The sequence below is a fragment of the Anguilla anguilla genome, chromosome 8, assembly GCF_013347855.1.
Source record: "Anguilla anguilla isolate fAngAng1 chromosome 8, fAngAng1.pri, whole genome shotgun sequence".
NCBI classification, from domain to species: domain Eukaryota; kingdom Metazoa; phylum Chordata; class Actinopteri; order Anguilliformes; family Anguillidae; genus Anguilla; species Anguilla anguilla.
In genome coordinates this window covers 3,833,873-3,853,741 of record NC_049208.1, presented here as the reverse complement: position 1 = coordinate 3,853,741, position 19,869 = coordinate 3,833,873, and the positions used below count along the sequence as shown (strand labels likewise).

At 50.4% G+C, this 19,869-nt stretch overlaps 2 protein-coding genes across 2 annotated transcripts; both read left to right on the top strand.

Moving 5' to 3' along the window:
• The first annotated feature begins 1,505 nt into the window (after positions 1-1,505).
• Positions 1,506-9,965, top strand: si:ch211-119o8.4 (somatostatin receptor type 3). The gene is made up of 4 exons (XM_035429268.1): positions 1,506-1,717; positions 2,731-3,147; positions 3,590-4,267; positions 9,911-9,965. The coding sequence occupies exons 2-4, from the start codon at positions 2,741-2,743 to the stop codon at positions 9,963-9,965; spliced, it is 1,140 nt and encodes a 379-aa protein (XP_035285159.1). The 5' UTR covers positions 1,506-1,717; positions 2,731-2,740.
• Positions 9,966-14,556: 4,591 nt separating this feature from the next.
• On the top strand, positions 14,557-19,152 carry LOC118233473 (transcription factor MafB-like). The gene is made up of 4 exons (XM_035429267.1): positions 14,557-15,310; positions 15,510-15,847; positions 16,476-16,815; positions 18,084-19,152. Exons 1-4 carry the CDS (start codon positions 14,657-14,659, stop codon positions 18,249-18,251), a joined length of 1,500 nt encoding a protein of 499 aa, XP_035285158.1. The 5' UTR covers positions 14,557-14,656; the 3' UTR covers positions 18,252-19,152.
• The last annotated feature ends 717 nt before the right edge of the window (positions 19,153-19,869 follow it).

The following is a 19,869-nucleotide window of genomic DNA, read 5'->3' as shown; positions in this document are numbered from 1 at the left end:
GAGAGAGAGAGAGAGATGGAAGCCAGGGCACAGAGAGAGGACACTGACAGATGTAATTTAATGACCTGGTCCTTGACATCGTAGAAAGCTGAAGAGAGGTAATTAGTTTTTTACTGCGTGTATTTCCACAGCAATAGTGTGTGTGTGCGTGTGTGTGTGTATGTGAGAGAGAGAGAGAGAGAGAGATAGTACCCAACAGAATATAGCACACATAATTAGATACATACATGCATACATACATACATGTCAATATACATTCATGCATACATACAAAAACAACAGGCAGATTGTCAGGGTTTATATTTTGGAAATGTGGGATTATGGAACTGATTTTGAGGAAATTAGTTTCCCTGAAGAGCTGGACTCCACTGTGACTAGAGCAGATTAGCAGCTTATCAGCCAGGTGTGTATGTGAGCGAGCATGTATGTGTGTGAGTGTGTGTGTGTGTGAGTGTGTGTGTGTGTGTGTGTGTGTGCGCGTGTGCTTGTGTGTGTGTGTGTGTGTGTGTGTGTGTGTGAGTGTGTGTGTGTGTGTGTTTGAGTGTGTGTGTGTGAGTGTGTGTGTGTGTGTGTGTGTGTGTGTTTGAGTGTGTGTGTGTGAGTGTGTGAGTGTGTGTGTGCTTTATTATCAGAATGCTGTCGTTTGCTTTTCCAGTCCAATTTTTTTATGTTTTCATTCCAAAAAAAACACCACTCAAATCTGACAACACTTCCTCCTTCTTCTCTTTATGTTTGGACGTCCCTGCCTCCCTGCCCCCCCTCCCTTACCCCCCCCCCCTCCCCCCCTGTGACTTCTTGCACCTGTTTTCCTTCCCACTCTGGAGCAGTGTACCGGGTGACCAGTGAATCTTATTGCCCCGCCACCCACCTGAAGCACATGACACGATTGTCAGGGTTACGCAATTCAAACGGGCTCATCTCTGGTAGCGAGCAAAAAATAAATAAATAAAGCTCCTTAGCCTTTTTACCAGTTTTCCTAGTCATTTTATGAGAAACACAACATGGACCCAGAAGGCAAAAGAGAGAGAGAGATTAGCTACCCATTAGAGTGGGGCAACATGTCCAGTTGTGCTTGCTGAATGTGCCTAATAACATTGAAAATTACATTTACATTATTTATGCATTGATGTAGAACACATTTTCATGCCTAACGCATGCAGTATGAATTAATCAGTCCTGCTAATACTCTCAGCCTGTTTTTTTTTTTCTGAAGGAAGCAATTTAATTATAACAGTATAGACACACTGAACAGTACATTAACATCCAGAGGGGGAGGGATGAGTGTGAGTGTGTGTGTGTGTGAGAGAGAAAGTAAAGGAGAGTCAGAGAGGTGAGAGAGATAGAGAGAGATTCAGAAGGATAGAGAGAAAGAGGGAGAGATTCAGAAAGAGGGATAGATTCAGGAGAATAGAGAGAAAGAGAGAGAGATTCAGAGGGATAGAGAGAAAAAGAGAGAGATTCAGAGGGATAGAGAGATAGAGGGAGAGATTCAGAGGGATAGAGAGAAAGAGGGAGAGATTCAGAGGGATAGAGAGAAAGAGGTAGAGTTTCAGAGAGGTAGAGAGAAAGAGGGAGAGATTCAGGAGGGTAGAGAGAAAGAAGAAAAAAACAATTTGAAGCAGTGTTTCATACGGTTCGTTGTACCCCTGGATATTGGGCAGGATGGGACTGACTCCAAACCGTCGCTGAACACTGGGAGCTCCTGTCTTTACTTCAGGTTCAGACCATACTTTCCTTCTGCTATCTGTTTATCTGTATGCTTTTTCTGTCATCCCCCTTTCTTTCTCCCTGTCTTTCCCTCCCTCTCTTTCTCTCGCTCACTCGTCATCTTTTGCGTATTATACGCCGTATGTTTGTGTGTGTGTGATTTTCACGTGAGAATAGAATGTTCCGTGCAGAATTCTGTTTGTGTTTGTCCGAGCGTGTTGCGCTGTGCGTTACAACATTAAGCGTGTTGTGTTGTGGCAGGATGTGTGAAGATTATTTGCTTAATTAGTGTCTATTTAAACAGGTGGATTTCGCAATTATTATGTATCAAGACGTTCCATTGGGAATACATGCGTGTATATATAGAATACATTTAAATATTAATACAAATTTAAATCTCTCTCTCACATCTCATTTAAGTTAGATAAAACTTCATTCAATTAATTGGATTTATTAAAATGGGTAATTATTGCATCATGTATTTGAACAGAATAGCAATACTTTTTGTGAACGACCTTTAGGGGCTTTATCCTCCTTGAAATCCTGAAACTAAATACATTTTTGTTGTAAATTAAGTATCTGGGATGACAACAAAAAAAAACTTTTAAAAAAATTACTTATTTTATTTTATTGAATGTCGATTGTCATGTGGGTTTCAGCATCGTAGAATGTATGGTTCTTGGGATTAAGACTCACGTACCAAACACAGAAAATGAATTGTCGGATCTGAGGAGGTCGAACTAGAAAGCATTTTGATGATGAAGATGAAGAAGCATTTCTTTTTTGGCCAGCCCTACAAACGCGAATGTCAGTGACTGACTGACTGACTGAGTGATGAGGTTACACCATTGGCCGGCCGAGTTATGAAGCTACGCCATTGGTCGGCCGGATCACGTGTGTTAGGTCTGGCCATATACAAGGTTTATAACCTGGTCTTGCTTCGCTTTGCGGGCTCTCTCTCTGTCTGTCTGTCTGTCTGTCTGACTGTCTGTCTGTCTGTCTGTCTGTCTGTCTGTCTCTCAGCGCCGCGGTCATGCCGGCCATAGTGAACCTGCTGTTCAACACGGTCTCCACGAACACCACCATCGCCTTCTCGCTGGTGCTGCCGCTGGTGAGCGTGCTGTCGCTGCTGGTGGGGGTCGGGGGCCACCTGCTGGTGTGGCTGGTGCTGATGAGGAGCCCGCGGCGCCGGTCCAGGCCCAGCTCGGTGCTGCTGCTCAACCTGAGCCTGGCGGACCTGTGCGCGCTGCTCACGCTGCCCTGCGTGCTGCTCAGCGCCAGCTCCCAGGGCTGGCAGCTAGGGGGCGCCATCTGCGTGCTGCTGGGCTTCGTCACCTCGCTCACCGCCGGCGTGGACATCTTCAGCCTGGCCGCCCTGTCCGTGCTGCGCTATCGCATCGTGGCCCCGCCCACACACCGGCCCGTGCGCCCCACGCAGGTGTGAGTATCTCCCCCACGCAGGTGTGAGTATCTCCCCCACGCAGGTGTGGGTATCTCCCCCATACAGTTGTGTGTATCTCACACATACAGGTGTATCTCTCACACATACAGGTGTGACTGTTTCTCTCCCATACAGGTGTGAGTGTCTCTCTCATACAGGTTTGAGTGTCTCTCTCTCCCATACAGGTGTGAGTGTATCTCTCTCCTATACAGGTGTGAGTGTCTCTCTCTCATACAGGTGTGAGTATCTACCCCATACAGGTGTATCTCTCACACATACAGGTGTATCCTTCTCCCCATACAAGTGTGAGAATCTCTCCCCAACACAAGTGCCTATATCGTTTAACACATCTCTCTCCCTCTCTCTCACCCTCCCTCTCTCCATCTCTCCCTCCCCACCCCCTCTCTCTCTCCCTCCCCCCCCCACCCCCCCCCCCCCCAGCGCCGGCACGGTGGCGGTGATCTGGCTGGTCTCCGTGACGATGGCCCTGCCGAAGGTGACGTACATCCGGTTCGACGGCGGGTGCAAGTGGTCGGTGGACCGGGGCCAGTGGCTGGGCTTCCTGGTGCCGGCGTTCCTGGTGTACTACGTGGCGCCGCTCCTGTGCATCGGCATCAACTGCGGCCTGATCGTCACGCACCTGCACGCGTGCCGGCTGGGCCTGGCCGCCACGCGCCGCAACCAGAAGGCCACGGCGCTCCTGATTGGCTCCACGCTGGCCTTCGCGCTCAGCTGGCTGCCCTACTACGCGCTGGAGTTCGTCAACGTGCTGTCCCCCTCCGTCGGCTCCGCCTCCTCCTCCTCCCTCCTCGCCCCTCCCCCGGGACACCCCTACGCGGCCTGGGCCAACCGCTCGCTGGCCCCGCCCCCAACTCCGCATGCCCCGCCCCCCGCGGCGGTGGGCGTGTCCCTGCTGTGGGAGCTGGCGTCCCTCATCGCCATCCTGCTGGTGTGCCTCGCCCCCTGCTGGAACCCGCCCCTCTACTTCCTGCTGTCCCGCCCCGCCCTGCGCCAGCTCCGCGCCCTGCTGCCGTCCCCCCGGAAACGCTGGGGCCCCGCCCGCATCGCCCCGGCAACCGCTCCGCGCCACGCCCCCGCGCTGCCGCTGCCCTCCCTCTCGCACACACACGCCGCCCCGCACACACTCACGCAGGGATAAACACACACTCATACACACACACACACACACACACACACGCAGGGATAAACACACATACACACGCCTTCCTGCACACACTCACGCAGGGATAAACACACACACACACGCCTTCCCGCACACACTCACGCAGGGATAAACACACACACACACGCCTTCCCGCACACACTCACGCAGGGATATACACACACACACACGCCTTCCCGCACACACTCACGCAGGGATATACACACACACACACGCCTTCCCGCACACACTCACGCAGGGATATACACACACACACACGCCTTCCCGCACACACTCACGCAGGGATATACACACACACACACGCCTTCCCGCACACACTCACGCAGGGATAAACACACACACACACACACGCAGGGATAAACACACACTCATACACACACACACATACACACACGCCTTCCCGCACACACTCACACAGGGATAAACACACACACACACACACATGCAGGGATAAACACACACACACACACACACGCGCGGATAAACACACACTCAAACACACACACACACACACACACGCAGGGATAAACACACACACACACGCAGGGATAAACACACACTCAAACACACACATACACACACTCACGCAGGGATAAACACACACACACACGCAGGGATAAACACACACACTCACACACATACACACACACACTCATGCAGGGATAAACACACACACTCACACACTCATGCAGAGATGAACACACACACAGGGATAAACCCACACACACACACACACACTCACACACTTATACAGGGATAAATGCACATACACGCACATACACACACACACATAGGGATAAATACACACACACATGCTCACACAGGGATAGACACACACACTCACATTCACGCAGGGATAAACACACACACACTCAAACTTGCACAGGGATAAACACACACACACATACACACAGGAACATACATTTTTGTAACATAAAAAAAGTTTTGTCTTGTTTCATAAATGTTTAAATAAAGTTTTATTGTATGAAATCCATGAAATGAATGCACAGTCATATTATTTAGGAAACAGGTATTATACACTGGGCCTCATTCACAAAACTTTTCTTAAATTATTCTTAGTTTTGTTCTTAAAAATGTTCAAACAAAAAAACAATATGAGATTCATGACACATGTGCAGTCCTTTGTTTTTGTGTATGTCCCAGGTGTATGAGATGATGAATGCTGGCTGTTTCTAAATTTAATGTTCATGTGATTAGCATAAGGAAACAGACATGAACAAATACAGATAAAGAAAAAAATAGGAATGCCAAAACGTTCTTGGAAACGTTCTTATATGCAGTTTACGATCAAATTTGATCGTACACACGTTTCCTGAATGAGGCCCATTGTGTTTATTTTAAGTATATTATCCATGAGTAAATATGATTCAAAACTGATTTGGTCCCTCGCTCTTGAGATAAGACAGATGACGATTGCGGTCCAGAGGTTGAATGTGAGACCAACATGTAAGGAGTCCAGTAAATATTGGATAATACTGGATATTACTGAGATAGTGTGAGTGTGTGTGAGTTAGAGTGTGTGTACGTGTGACTGGTTATGAATGCATGCATATGAGTGTGTGTACCCTTGCCTGTGTCTGTGTGAGAGTGTGGGTGTGTGCATGTGTGTGGGTGTGGGTGTGTGTGTGTGTGTGACTGCAGAGTGTGTGTGACAGTGTGTGTGTGTACGTGTGACTGGCATGGTACCCACGCCTGTGTCTGTGTGAGAGTGTGTGTGTGTGTGTGTGTGTGTGCGTGTGTGTGACTGCGGAGTGTGTGTGAGTGTGACTGCGGAGTGTGTGTGAGTCAGAGTGTGAGTGTGTGTACCCACGCCTGTGTCTGTGTGAGAGTGTGTATATGTGTGCGTGTGTGTGACTGGGGAGTGTGTGTGAGTGCGTGCAGCTGATGTACTGCTGCATCCTCAGTGCGAATCTCCGCCACGGAAACCTTCACACGCAACGTTTATGTTTCTAATCATTCTGCTCTGCGTTACTAAGCAACACAAACTCCCGGTTACCAAGTTGAATGAAGGCTGAAAAGGTCAGGATGTGAGAGCCCAGCCACTCAGCTCGTTATGGTCTGTAATAACAAGTTCCATGACGTCACTGGGAGCAGGAGAACAGAGAACCGTTCTGGAATATTTCCAAGTTTATGACCAGCAACTCTCACATGTGCCCCCCCCCCCCCACCTGCTGTCAGCTCCGGGAACTGCAGGCTGCTGTGTGACGTCCAGTACTATCCAAAAAGGGCCAATGTGAGTACGACCCAAGCAAGCAGGGGCTTGTGGGTAAAGACACTTACAGCCCAAACAAGCAGGGGTTTGTGGGTAAAGACACTTACAGCCCAAACAAGCAGGGGTTTGTGGGTAAAGACACCCCCGGCCCAAGCGAGCAGGGGTTTGTGGGTAAAGACACTTACAGCCCAAACAAGCAGGGGTTTGTGGGTAAATACACTCCCGGCCCAAACGAGCAGGGGTTTGTGGGTAAAGACACTTGCAGCCCAAACAAGCAGGGGTTTGTGGGTAAAGACACTTACGGCCCAAACAAGCAGGGGTTTGTGGGTAAAGACACTTACGGCCCAAACAAGCAGGGGTTTGTGGGTAAAGACACTTACGGCCCAAACAAGCAGGGGTTTGTGGGTAAAGACACACCCGGCCCAAGCGAGCAGGGGTTTGTGGGTAAAGACACTTACGGCCCAAACAAGCAGGGGTTTGTGGGTAAAGACACCCCCGGCCCAAGCGAGCAGGGGTTTGTGGGTAAAGACACCAGCAGCCCATCCTCAGCCCGAGTGAGCAGGGGTTTCTGGGTAAAGACACTTACGGCCCAAACAAGCAGGGGTTTGTGGGTAAAGACACCCCCGGCAGGGATTTGTGGGTATAGACAGTCACAGCTCAGCTTCCCTGTGTCAGCAGCTTCCTCCTGGCTTCTGCAGTAAACTTCGCAGCTCCAGAGGATGATTAATATCCAGCAGGTAGTTTATGAGCAGCAAGCGTCGGTGCGCCTCACTTTTAATTTTCATAATTCACTTCTGGGAGTCTATTTATACGGCAGATCATTTCAGCTGCATCTTCCCTGTCCGTCTCTTCAAGAGAATATTTAGAACTTTGTATTTATTTGGCCGTTTATTTTTTTCCCCCACGTTTCCTTGGGGTTTCGTACAGTTTATACCCTGATCTCTGTGGTTTCAGGTACCGTAGTGTGCAGTCAGTCAACTTGTATATACTGTATTAACCCTCTCTCAGCGTTGTGTTAATGTAATGTAGTGTGCAGTCAGTCAGTGTGTATATACTATATTAACCCTCTCTCAGCGTTGTGTTAATGTAATGTAGTGTGCAGTCAGTGTGTATATACTGTATTAACCCTCTCTCTCAGTACAGTGTACATATACTGGTGGTGGGGGGTTATGAGGGAGAGGAGTGTGGTTATAATTCAGAATAATCCCTGGAATGGGAGGGGTGGGGGGGGGGGGAGAGAGAATTAACAGATTTAGTGTCATCTTTCAGTCTGGGAGGCAGGCCAAATTATTGACCACCTTAATCTCTCCATCCCCTTCATCTCTTTCATCCCCTCTTTCCTGTCTTCTTTTCCCATCTGTCTTCATCCCTCCATCTCTTCCTCTTTTTTATCCCTCTATCTCTGTCTCTTTTACGTACATTCTGCCATTTCTGCCTCTTTCTTTCCTGTCTGTCTCATCCTTCCATCTCGTTTTTTTCCCTCATCTCTCCCACTGTACAGCATCCCTCTCTCTCTCTCATCACTTAATTTTATTTCCAGTTCTGTCAATATGCATGACCTACAGGTCTGTTCCCAGAAATAACTACAGATAATGTTTTTTCAACAATGGAAACAATGATTAAATACAGTGCAGTGATTTCTAATGCCTTTATAACTCCTAAAAGAAAACTGCTATATTGAAAATGTAGGGTGGAAAGAAACAACCAGCCATCACTGTCAGAAAAGTTATGCATACACCAAAAAAACCACAAAATAAGTATGTCAATCGCATATGTAGACTTAAAATCTTTCTTTTTTGCTAAATGAGACAAAAAGATGAGCCAATGAGGGGAGACAGTTCGACTCATTTAAATATTTGCCAACGGGTGTAGGACGATTTTACTTGTCAAGCAAAAAGTAACTCGAAAGAAGCTAATGTTTTCTACTGGAGAGAGAAAAAAAATGATTTAAAAGTCTCATTACAAGACATTATAGGACTTACACATGTTAAGACAGACTATTCTGCAGTGCACCGTCCAGGAACACGTACGGAAACACTGCGGGCAATATTTACATGGTGCTGAGGGTGTATGATTCTATTGTTTCATGCTTCAGTAACAGTAAATCATGGGCCATTAGAAACTGCTGCTCCCAATAGTGTTTGTGCTCCAACGGTATGACTGTAATTAATGTGGTAATGACAAATGTGTGACAAAGCACAGACAGAGTTTGAGTAATGAGGGCTAATTTGAACACCCCCTCTCCTGGTGCGGATCTGTGTTTGTCTCCTCATCAGTCTAGATTACAGACAGTTAATTTAATCAGTTCTGGCTGTTAATCTACCACTGGATTACATCAGTAAAACCAGCCTCATAATGCCATGACTAGCCTAATAATCCCAAACACACACACACACAAACACACAGAAGCTTGTACTTGAGCCGTACTGTCAGAACAGGGCCCTGGCAGAGATAGAGACAATGCTGGATATTAAATACAGAAAGGAGTACATGAATACTGAGATAATAGAAATAAAAAGGGCTCTAAATCCTTATATAATTACCCGTGAATTAGTTAATGGCTTGTGAGGTAAGACAATAAAAATCAATTTCCATCTCCTCAGGCAGGCATAGAAGAACAGAGCTGGAGGACCCAGAGGGATGCAGAGAGGGGAAAAAAGGGAGAAACAGAAACCAGAAGTGGGACAGATGAAGGGAAGAAGAAGACAAAGACAAAAAATATATGGGGGGTGGTGGGAACTGGAGACCCGGGGAGAAAAAAGAGAAAAAGAGGAAATGCTAAGGAAGAGAGCACAACAGAAGAATAAAGAGTAAAAAAAGAGACAGGGCGGTGAAAATAAGGGTTGAGAGAAGACCCAAAAAGAGAGATGAAAGATAAAGAGATGAGAGATGGAGGAGAAATTAGGAAAAAGACAGAGGAAGAGGAGAATAGGAAAAAAATAAACAGGGAGTGATGGAGAAAGATGAATGGATGGATGGATGGAAAGTGTGTGATAGATGGGATGGTGTCGGTTGAAGGGGTGGATGTAGAGAGCGAGGGGGGATGGGGGGGTTGTTCTGGCAGAGGGTAGTCCTAATGAATTGAGACTGTAATCCTGTTATTTGTGAGGATGTTTGGCTAGATTAAGACATGTATCTGTGGGATCGGGGAGGGGGGGAGCCAGACTTTACAATAATACTGTCTGTCCCTGTGGGCTGGCATGGTCTTCAAAAACATCCCTGTCTGTCAGTGCTCATCTCACCATAAGCCTCTCTCTCCCTCCCTCCCTCTCTCTCTCCCTCTCTCTCTCTCTGTCCCTATCCCCCTCTCTCCCCCCCCCCTTATCCCACACTTCCACCTCTCCAGATGGTCCGTGGGGTCATGGCCTGGCCTGGCCGCGGTGAAGAAGGAAGTCTTCTGAGGTGACGCTTTCACACTCCACTGTCACCTGGGCCGGGCCGGGGCAAGGTCGCTGAAGGTCACTGAAGGTCGTGACCTCTGTCTGAGCAGACGCCTCTCACGGTCTTCAGTGCTCACTACAGTCGCACACAACAAACAACAACAAAAAAAAATGGTTGAATAGAAAAAAGTAATTTATGTGCCATCCACCTTGTTGTGTAGCAGTACTTATTGAGTCAGCAGTTTTGATCAGATTCAGCACTCTTACGCACTTTACCACGGATTCCTTTTCATCTCTCCCCCGTTGTTTTTGAGTGAGTAATGGCCATGAGTTTAAAGTGCAAAATCATGTAACAGTACGTGTCAATGCTCGGGTCAATTATATGTCCTTCCCAGGGCCTCCATTACTGTATGTGCCCTACAATTCCATCTTATTCCGTATTTAATAGGTCAGCTTGGAGGACAGCCTGTTCCAAAAATAGTGTGTGTGCACGTGCGTGTGTGTGTGTGTGTGTGTGTGTGTGTGTCTGTGCCTCTCTGTAGTTCTGTCTGAGAGTTCAGCCGAGGGGCCGGGGGGATGGGGGTGCGGGGCTTAAGTGTCCCATAATTAATATAACATCAAACACATTTATACATATTTTCTAAATGACGTGAAAGAATCCGTAAAAGGAATCTTCTGTACCGAATAATAACTCCAGTGACGATCCGGAGAGACCACCCTTCGCATCCCGGCTGATAAAATGGGCTGATAAAAATGTAGCGCAGATTTATTTCTGTTCGCTACGTAAGACACCGCTTGACTCACAGAGTAAACACAGGATCGCTGTGTTTATTCACGCCAGTGATTTCCTGCGAGTCCTACGGCTAACCGTGATAGCCGCCGCACCCTGGCGCAGGCCGGCTGTTTTGTTTTTTCTTTCCCCCCCGCTGAGTCTCGGCCGCTAGCAGGTGCCGCCAAAAACGCTGGACGCGAGCGGCGTCGGTTTTTTTCCCCCCGTCTGCGCCGTCCGTCTCAGGCAGATTTGCGCAGACGATATTAACGCGCCGAATCCTCGACGAGACGTTAATTAAGGCATGCGGTTCGCGGCTTAACGAGTTTAGGCTCCGAAGGCTCATTAAAAAAAAAAAAAAAAAGTGCTCGTTTTGCATTTTTCTGCTTAACGACACGAAAAAAATGGGTAAGAAAAGTCCCCTAATTACACAACTGGGGGCGGGGGCCTTACTCCCTTTGGCAGAGGGGGGACGGTGTGGGGACGGTAGCAGGGACCGCTGTGGATAAGTCTCCCCCCCCCCCCCCCCCCCCAAAAAAAAATAAAATAACTGCCAGAGAGAGCTGGGTGAACAATGTGAACAAAATGACCGGAGCAATAGCCGAAATAAAAGCACGCAAAAAGGCAAGGGGCGCATCGAGCGGGAGAACCGGCGAGCCGAACCATGCAGGCACTCCGCGCCGCTATTGTGAGGAGTCACAAATGGAGAGGAGCTAAATCCGTCCGTGCTGTTGTCCTTGTCCGGGGGGCCTGCTGGTGGCGGACGGCTGCCAGGAACAGGACGCTCTGTCACAGGCGGCCTCCGGCGCCTGAGGTAACGGGGGCTCTCGTTCTTTGTCCCCGACCGATCTTGGCGCTCGAGGGGCTTCTGAGGATCTCCTCCGCGCGCGAGAGGACCGCTCTCGAGCCGCTCCCAGAGACGCCGAATCGCTGGCCTGTTCCCAGTCTCCGCGACGATGGTGCGTTTTTGATGCTGGTCTCGTCCCTACGTGGCACTTGTGAAATGTCACATATATATATACGGAGTGGACGGAGTGTAGCACAGTGGGTAAGGAACTGGGCTTGTAACCAATAGGTCGCAGGTTCGATTCCCGGGTAAGGACCCTGCCGTTGTACCCTTGAGCAAAGGTACTTAACCGAAATTGCTTCAGTATATATCCAGCTGTATAAATGGACACAATGTAAAATGCTGTGTAAAAGTTGTGTAAGTCGCTCTGGATAAGAGCGTCTGCTAAATGCCTGTAATGTAATGTAATGTAATATATATATATACATATATGAGAAGCCCCTCGCACGACGCTCGTCCTTTTCGCCGGCGGTGCTGAATCGCGCCCCCCGCGGCACGTCCGGCCGCCGCCGCTCTGCGCTCGCCGCGAGGAACGCTGTCACACCACAGAGCGTGACCTCTGAACCTGAGCCGCTGCCGCCAGGTAATTATGATGTCACAATGAGAGATTCCAGTTGGCCAATTACGGAGCCTGTTGCAGCACGTGCGTCATTGTCATGAAACTTCGATATTAAAAAAAAAAAAAAAAAACCTCTGCCTTGATTGGCTGGTAAAATGAATTGCTGTGACGACCCTCTACTCTACGCTGCCCGTGCGGCTCGTTGTGGTATTGTTCACAGGTGCCTGCAGGGCAGAGCAGAGGGTCGTTGGTACAGTTGGGAGCACCTGTATCCAGGGCTCCCAGAGAGATTAAGGTGCCTGTCTCCAGTTTCAGGGAGAGCTCTTTCCCCACTGTTTGGTCACTGTTTTGGTGTGTTTTGGCTGTGCTTTTGGGTTTTACACCATACAACATTGCTTCAGCATGCCTTTCGTACATCCACTCACCTGCACTAGTGATAATGCTAACTTTCACACCTCATGTTTGTCTTGTTTTTGGTATAATTAGTTTATTTCAGATAAATGTGAATTTGCTTTTAAAATGCGTCAGTGTGCGTCTCCCTCTTTGTCACGGCCCTTGAGCCAGGTTGTGACATTGTAGACAACAGTAATGCTTCCATTAAAGAGATATGCTGCTCACTTTGCTTGTGCTTAGACACAGCCACAGCAAGCTGTTTTTGTGACCCTTCCACCGAACAAAATCACCTGCAATAATGTGCCATTTCTCAATCGCATGAACCTGCCTGATTGGATAAGCAGTGAGTGACAGGTGAGGGTCTAATTAGTGACAGGTGAGCAGCTCATAGGTGACAGGTGAGGGGCTTGTAGGTGACAGGTGAGGTGCTGGTAGGTGACTGGTGAGTGGCTTGGGTTGTGTGTGTGTACGTATAAATGTGTGTGTGCAACTTCAGGACTGCGTGCGAGTTAGGGTTAGGTTGCTGGTTTGGTGCCGGTGAGCAGAGCCGGGGTTTGGGGGGGGGGGGGTGGTTTCACAGAGCAGTTCTGTAACACAGAGAGGAGGGGGAAATGCGGGGGTGTGGGGGGGGGGGATGTAGGGGGCAGCATGTGGCACACACAGAGTGAACAGAGGGAGCGAAGAGAGAGAGAGAGAGATATTTACATGGCCAGTGACTGGCGCACAGACACACACTCACACACTCTCTCTCTCTCTCTCTGTCTGTCCCTCTCTCGCTCCGGAGCGGCTGTCCCACCCTCCTCCCTCCCTCCTCGTTCTCTTTCATCGGAACACTGAAGCGGTCTGCGCCGAGGCCTCTCTTCTCCAATCCCGCCTCTCTCTCTCTCTCTCTCTCTCCCTCCCTCCCTCCGGCTCACGGTAAGAGAAAAGTTCTGTTCTTGCTTCTGTTCTCCGGGGCAGGGCTCGCTGGGGGGTCAGGGTCGCCACGGCTACGGCGGGGTGGGGTGGGGTGGGGGGGGTTAGGGACAGAACCGTGCCGTCGCTAGATTGGTTAGCGATGCGGAGCCTGTTACAAGCTTCACTGGGGGGGGAAATACTTTCTTTTAAGGAGAGACGGGACCTTGTCGGCTGTCGTTAATGTTAATTATCACGCTTATGATTTTTACTGTTGTTTTCTTGTATTTTAATTACAGTTTACGTGTACATTGCTATCATGAATAGCATTAATTACATCATGATTTAATATATTACAGAATGTGTTGTTCACTAATAATGGCGACATGGTCACTGCTACAGTATGCTGATAGGAAAGTAATAGTGAAGTTGTTTTTGGTTTGTGGGGTCCGGCGGTGTGGCAGCGACTGCTGTTCCTGTGATTTAGCACAGCCTGTCAAGCCTGCTCAGACTCACACAGGGGCTGTTCCGTTGGGTGCTGGGTTGTTCTGCAAGGTGCTGGGCTGTTCCGCTGGGCGCTGGGCAGTTCTGTGGGGTGAGGGGCTGTTCAGTGGGGTGCTGGGCTATTCCGTGGGGTGCTGGGCTGTTCTGTGGGGCGAGGGGCTGTTCCAGCGGGTGCTGGGCTGTTCTGTGGGGTGAGGGGCTGCTCTGTGGGGTGCTGGGCTGTTCTGTGGGGCGAGGGGCTGTTCTGTGGGGTGCTGGGCTGTTCTGTGGGGCGAGGGGCTGTTCCAGCGGGTGCTGGGCTGTTACGCTGGGTGCTCGGCTGTTCTGTGGGGTGAGGGGCTGTTCTGTGGGGTGCTGGGCTGTTCTGTGGGGTGAGGAGGGAGTGACACGATGCCATTTAATCAGTTTCTGCTTTTGTGCAGTCAACTATGGGATAACTCTTCTGGCGGACACAGGCGATATTTGTTTGTGTGTATAAAACCTGCAGCAACTTTTTGTATTTATCTGGCCAGCCAGCTAGTGACAGCAAGCTAGGTAGTGTCAAAGAGAAGAGACCATATTTTTGTGCTAGTGTTTCTCTATAGGAATGGACAAAAAGTTGTTTAAATTCATTCTTCCTCTCTCTCTCTCTCTCTGTCATGCAGATTTAAGGGTAGAAGGAGACCTTGAAGATCTTACCAGACACACAGCCCCCTCTGGTGCTGACACATACACACACACACACACACACACACACACCCTTCACCATGTCCTCTCCCTCCCTGCTCCTCCCCTTCCTGACCCCCTGCCCCTTGGCCATGGAGTACCTGAAAGATTTCGACCTGCTCAAATTCGAGGTCAAACCAGACATCGCCACTAACCCAGCCCCCAGCCCCCTCCCTAAACCCTCTCCTCACCCCTCCTCCAGTCCTTGCTCCACCCACCTGCTCCAGGACTCCACCCACCCTTCCACTGACCCTGCCCACCCCCACCAAGACTCCGCCTACCCTTGCCCTGACCCCGCCCACCCCTACCAGGACTCCGCCCACCAGCTCCAGACCTCCAGCCCCAACACCTCCCTGCCTCCCTCCCCAACACTGAGTGAGACCCAGCCCCATCCCACTTCCTACTCCTGCCTCTCCTCCTCCTCCTCCTCCTCCTCCTCCTCGTCTTCCTCTTTCACCTTGTCTCACTCCACCCCCAGCACGTTCCCTGGGGTGTGCAGCCCCGCCCCTGGCCCCGCCCCTAGCCCCGCCTCCCTGGAGGAGCTGATTTGGCTGGCGGCGGTGCAGCAGCAGTTTGGGGGTGCGGAAGGCGGGGCACCCCTGGGCGGGGTCGTGGAGCGGGCGGACCGAGAGAGGGGGGCAGCGGCAGCGTTTCTGGGGTTCGAGGACCCTGTGGAGGGCCTGTTCAGCTCCCAGGTACTGTGCGTGTGTGTGTCTGCATGTGTGTGTGTGTGTGTGTGTGTGCGTGTGAGGGTGTGTGTGTGTATGCGTGTGCCTGTGCATGTGTATGCGTGTGGTTATTTTGGTTGTGTGGTCCTGTTCTTTTTGTGTCAGAACAATATATATATCCCTCTCTCTCCCTCCCCCCCTCTCTCTCTCTCCCTCTCTCTCTCAGAGCTCCAGCTCCAGTCAGCAGGACTGTGACAGTGCCAGAGGAGGTGACTCCTGCTCAGAAGCTGCAGACCTGTATGACCTCCAGCACGTGCTCCTCCTCCCCCCAAGCTCCGCCCCCTCACCTAACCCCCCAGGCTCTGCTCCCCGCCCACACCACCCAAACGCCCAGAGCCAGCTCCACCACCTCCATCATCATCTGCAGCACCCCCATCACCATCATCATCATCATAATCATCATCATCATGATCATCACCAGCATCTTCATCTGCAGGTGGGCCTGGTGCAGCAAGGGGGTCTGAGAGGGGAGGAGTGTAGGGTGGGGGGGCGGAGAAATGACCTGTTGAAATTTTAGAGCTTCATTACATTACATTATTACATTATAGGCATTTAGCAGACGCTCTTATCCAGAGCGACTTACACAACTTTTACATAGCATTTTACATTGTATCCATTTATACAGCTGGATATATACTGAAGCAATTTCGGTTAAGTACCTTGCTCAAGGGTACAACGGCAGTGTCCTACCCAGGAATCGAACCTGCGACCTTTCGGTTACAAGCCCAGTTCCTTACCCACTGTGCTACACTCTGTCCGGGTTAGATTCTTCTTAAACGTGTTCTTTCTTAAGGAAGTCTGTGTATGTGTGTGTGCGTGCATGCGTGTGAATGCAGTTTGGTGAGTCATGTGAGGTCATGACGGGATTATATTTGCTATGATTGTGGAGCATAATTCTGCTCCCTGGTACCTGAGATTAACAGGGATTAACCGGGATTAGCAGTGGAATTTCTGTCATATTACAGATTACAGACATGAACGGGAGAAATGAAGTGATGATGTCACACGTGTAGCACGATCCCCCCCGCTCTATTGCTCACCTCCACCTATTCAGTGGCCTGTAGTACCCATGAGCCTAATTGCAGCGGCTTGCCAATTAGGTGATTAGTTAATTGGATGATTGCGCTGACAGCCTCTCCCCGTCCCCGCCCCTGCGCCCTCCCCCCCCGCCCATCCTGCCCCCCCCCCACCCCCTTCAGCAGCGCCGGCCCGAGGAGCGCCTGCGCCTGTCGGACGAGCAGCTGGTGGGCCTGTCGGACGAGCATCTGGTGGGCCTGTCGGACGAGCAGCTGGCGGGCCTGTCGGCGCGGGAGCTGAACCGGCGCCTGCGGGGCGTGGCCCGGGACGAGGCGCGGCGGCTCAAGCAGAAGCGTCGCACGCTGAAGAACCGCGGCTACGCCCAGCGCTGCCGCCGCAGGCGACTGCAGCACCGCCACGCCCTGGAGTCCGCCCGACACGCCCTCACCTGGCAGGTACGCCCACCGCGCGCGCACCTGGCAGGTACGCCCGCCGCACGCGCACCTGCGTGGAGCTAAGCACAAGTATACGCACCTGCGTGGAGCTAAGCACAAGTATACGCACCTGCGTGGAGCTAAGCACAGCTATACACAGCTATACACACCTGCGTGGAGCTAAGCACAGGTATACACAGCTATACTCACCTGCGTGGAGCTAAGCACAGGTATGCACAGCTATACACACCTGCGTGGAGCTAAGCACAGCTATACTCACCTGCGTGGAGCTAAGCACAGGTATACACACTTGCGTGGAGCTAAGCACAGGTACACACAGCTATACACACCTGCATGGAGCTAAGCACAGGTATACACACCTGCGTGGAGCTAAGTACAGGTACACACAGCTATACACACCTGCATGGAGCTAAGCACAGGTATACACAGCTATACTCACCTGCGTGGAGCTAAGCACAGGTATACACACCTGCGTGGAGCTAAGCACAGGTATACACACCTGCGTGGAGCTAAGCACAGCTATACACACCTGCATGGAGCTAAGCACAGGTATACACACCTGCGTGGAGCTAAGCACAGGTATACACACCTGCGTGGAGCTAAGCACAGGTATACACACCTGCGTGGAGCTAAGCACGGCTATACTCAGCTATACGCACCTGCGTGGAGCTAAGCACAGGTATACACAGCTATACACACCTGCGTGGAGCTAAGCACAGCTATACTTAGTTATACGCACCTGCGTGGAGCTATACACAATTATATGCAACTATACATAACTATACGCAACTATACATAACTACGCAACTATACATAACTATACGCAACTATACATAACTACGCAACTATACATAACTATACGCAACCACACACAACTACACACAGCTACACACAACTATACAGAGCTACACACAACTACACACAACTTAGCACAACTAAGCACAATTATACACAACTACACACAACTATATGCAGCTGCTCGCAACTGATCGTAACTATGCACGATACACACAACTGCTCGGATACACACACCTGCTCATCACTAACAACTTCAGTGCACACACCTCTAGCACATGCAGCTACACGCAACTGCATGTGACCACACACACACTCACGCGCAGCTGATCAGTATTTGCGGGACATTTACACACGTCCACGTGCAAATTCATACGCATGATCGTGCCTGTACGGCAGGGGGAAAAAAAGCTGAATTCCACTACTCCGCTCTTTCGTTCTCTCACTTTCTCCTTCTGTCCATCCTCTCCCAGCTGGAGCAGCTGCAGCGGGAGCTCTCTCTGGTCCTGAGGGAACGGGACGCCTACAAAACTCGCTACGAGGAGCTCGTGAGCGCCACCGAGGCCCGGCCCGCCCGCTCGCTCCGCCCCCCTCCCTCCTCCGCCCCCGACTGCTTCCTGCGACGGCAGGAAGTGGCATGAGAACAAACAGAGGTGGGCGGGGCCGAGAGAGGCGACATCGTCGTTAGCGCCGTTGACCACTGGACCAGGCGGAAGGCTGGAAAGCTGAAATGAAAAGAATACATTTTTTTTATTTTTCTGAAATCACTAATGATTACGAGTGTTACATCTGTGGCATCAGGGCTCGCAATCAGGGTTAAAATTTCAGAGACGTCAGTTCGAAATCACTGTGAATTTTTTGTTGTTGTTGCAAATAGTGAAGGTTTGAATCTTGAAAGCTGTCAGAGTCCTGTCACTCTGTCACTGCTTCCTGTGTGACATCACTGGCCCTCCTGTGACGTCATCACCGGCCGTGGTTGTCGGAAACTGTGAAAACAGGATGCAACGGGAATGGCAGATTGAGTCAGGCTTAACGATAATGAGAAACCAGGGTGAAAGCATGATAGCGGTGATAATTAAACAGGGGTGGAATCATTAGCCTGAAGTGGAAATCGAGACATCATTAAAAGTGATGGTAAGTGTGGGGTACGCTCTCAAAAGCAAGGGTTTCAAACGGCTCCTCTGTGTCTCCACAGAGGAACCCTATCTAGTTCAAGGGTTCTTAGTCCAGCAAAACGGTTCGACGTGGCAGCTTCCACACTTCTCACCTCCCATGCAGGGTTCCGTGAAGAACTGAAAAGGGGTTCCCCCCATAAGCCGGGGAACCCCTTCAGAACCGTTTTTCTCTTGTCCCTCTGAGAGCCTAGCGGGGGAGGAGAGGGCGACGGTGTTAAAGTACAGCACAGTCATCGCCGAAGCCCGGACGGACTCGAGAAAAAAAGTTCAGGGACGCAGATGGCGCAGGCGTGCTGAATCACGGCTCTCCGGGCGCGAGAATCCCACTGTCGCCCCTGAGCAGGGCAGGCGAGTGGAGAGGCGTAGCGACATCCCTGATTTTAACATGAATGTTTAGCTTTTTTTTTTTTACGGGGATCTACACAGCACGGAGAGTAAAGACACTATTCTGAAGGACGTGTTCATCTGTAATCGCAGCCACGAATCACAGGGAACCTGTGGGTACCTGTTACGCTCTCTGAGAGAGACGAAGAGGGAGTGCCAAGGGGCTTTTCCACGAGGCCAGAGTCTGTAAAGATGTTATAATGTTCAAAGAATATAACCTTCTGGACCACCTTATGAGGCCAAAGGTGAGAGGTACTCAGCAGCCACCCTCCCTACCTCACAAAATAAAAGCTACGAAGGTGAACAAACATTTATTATTCTCTGGTACAGGACAGGCAGACAAGCCCCGCCCCTCCGAACCAGTGGCCTGACTGTGGGAGGAGCCAAGAGTGAGGTCTGCAAATGAGCTTGTATGAATATGAATAACACGTTTGCCGAGGCTGGATTCTCAGCCTTATGATGGTGTGTGTGTGAAGAATATGCCGTGCTGCCCCCTAGTGGAAGGAGGACAATCAGTCAGACAGGAAGAGGAAGAGGTGCTGTACCAGGAGCCCGGTCACTCTGTCACTCCTTCATGTGTGACATCGCTGGCCCTCCGTTCCTGCTGTTACACAAGCAGCCTCTCTATGGAGCTCTGAGCTGAGGGAACGATGACATCACAAAGGATATGACTCCATTTTGCAGGGGTCTACATTTCTGC

Bases quoted from the DNA above. Each gene is read 5' to 3' on its own strand.
- LOC118233473 (XM_035429267.1), top strand. From the start codon at position 14,657: ATGTCCTCTCCCTCCCTGCTCCTCCCCTTCCTGACCCCCTGCCCCTTG. The intron at 15,311-15,509 runs GTACTGTGCGTG...TCTCTCTCTCAG, and splicing joins AGGGCCTGTTCAGCTCCCAG to AGCTCCAGCTCCAGTCAGCA. The intron at 15,848-16,475 runs GTTGAAATTTTA...TTGCGCTGACAG, and splicing joins GGGGGGCGGAGAAATGACCT to CCTCTCCCCGTCCCCGCCCC.
- si:ch211-119o8.4 (XM_035429268.1), top strand. From the start codon at position 2,741: ATGCCGGCCATAGTGAACCTGCTGTTCAACACGGTCTCCACGAACACC. The intron at 3,148-3,589 runs GTGAGTATCTCC...CCCCCCCCCCAG, and splicing joins CCCGTGCGCCCCACGCAGGT to CGCCGGCACGGTGGCGGTGA. The intron at 4,268-9,910 runs GCACACACACGC...CCACCTCTCCAG, and splicing joins CTGCCGCTGCCCTCCCTCTC to ATGGTCCGTGGGGTCATGGC.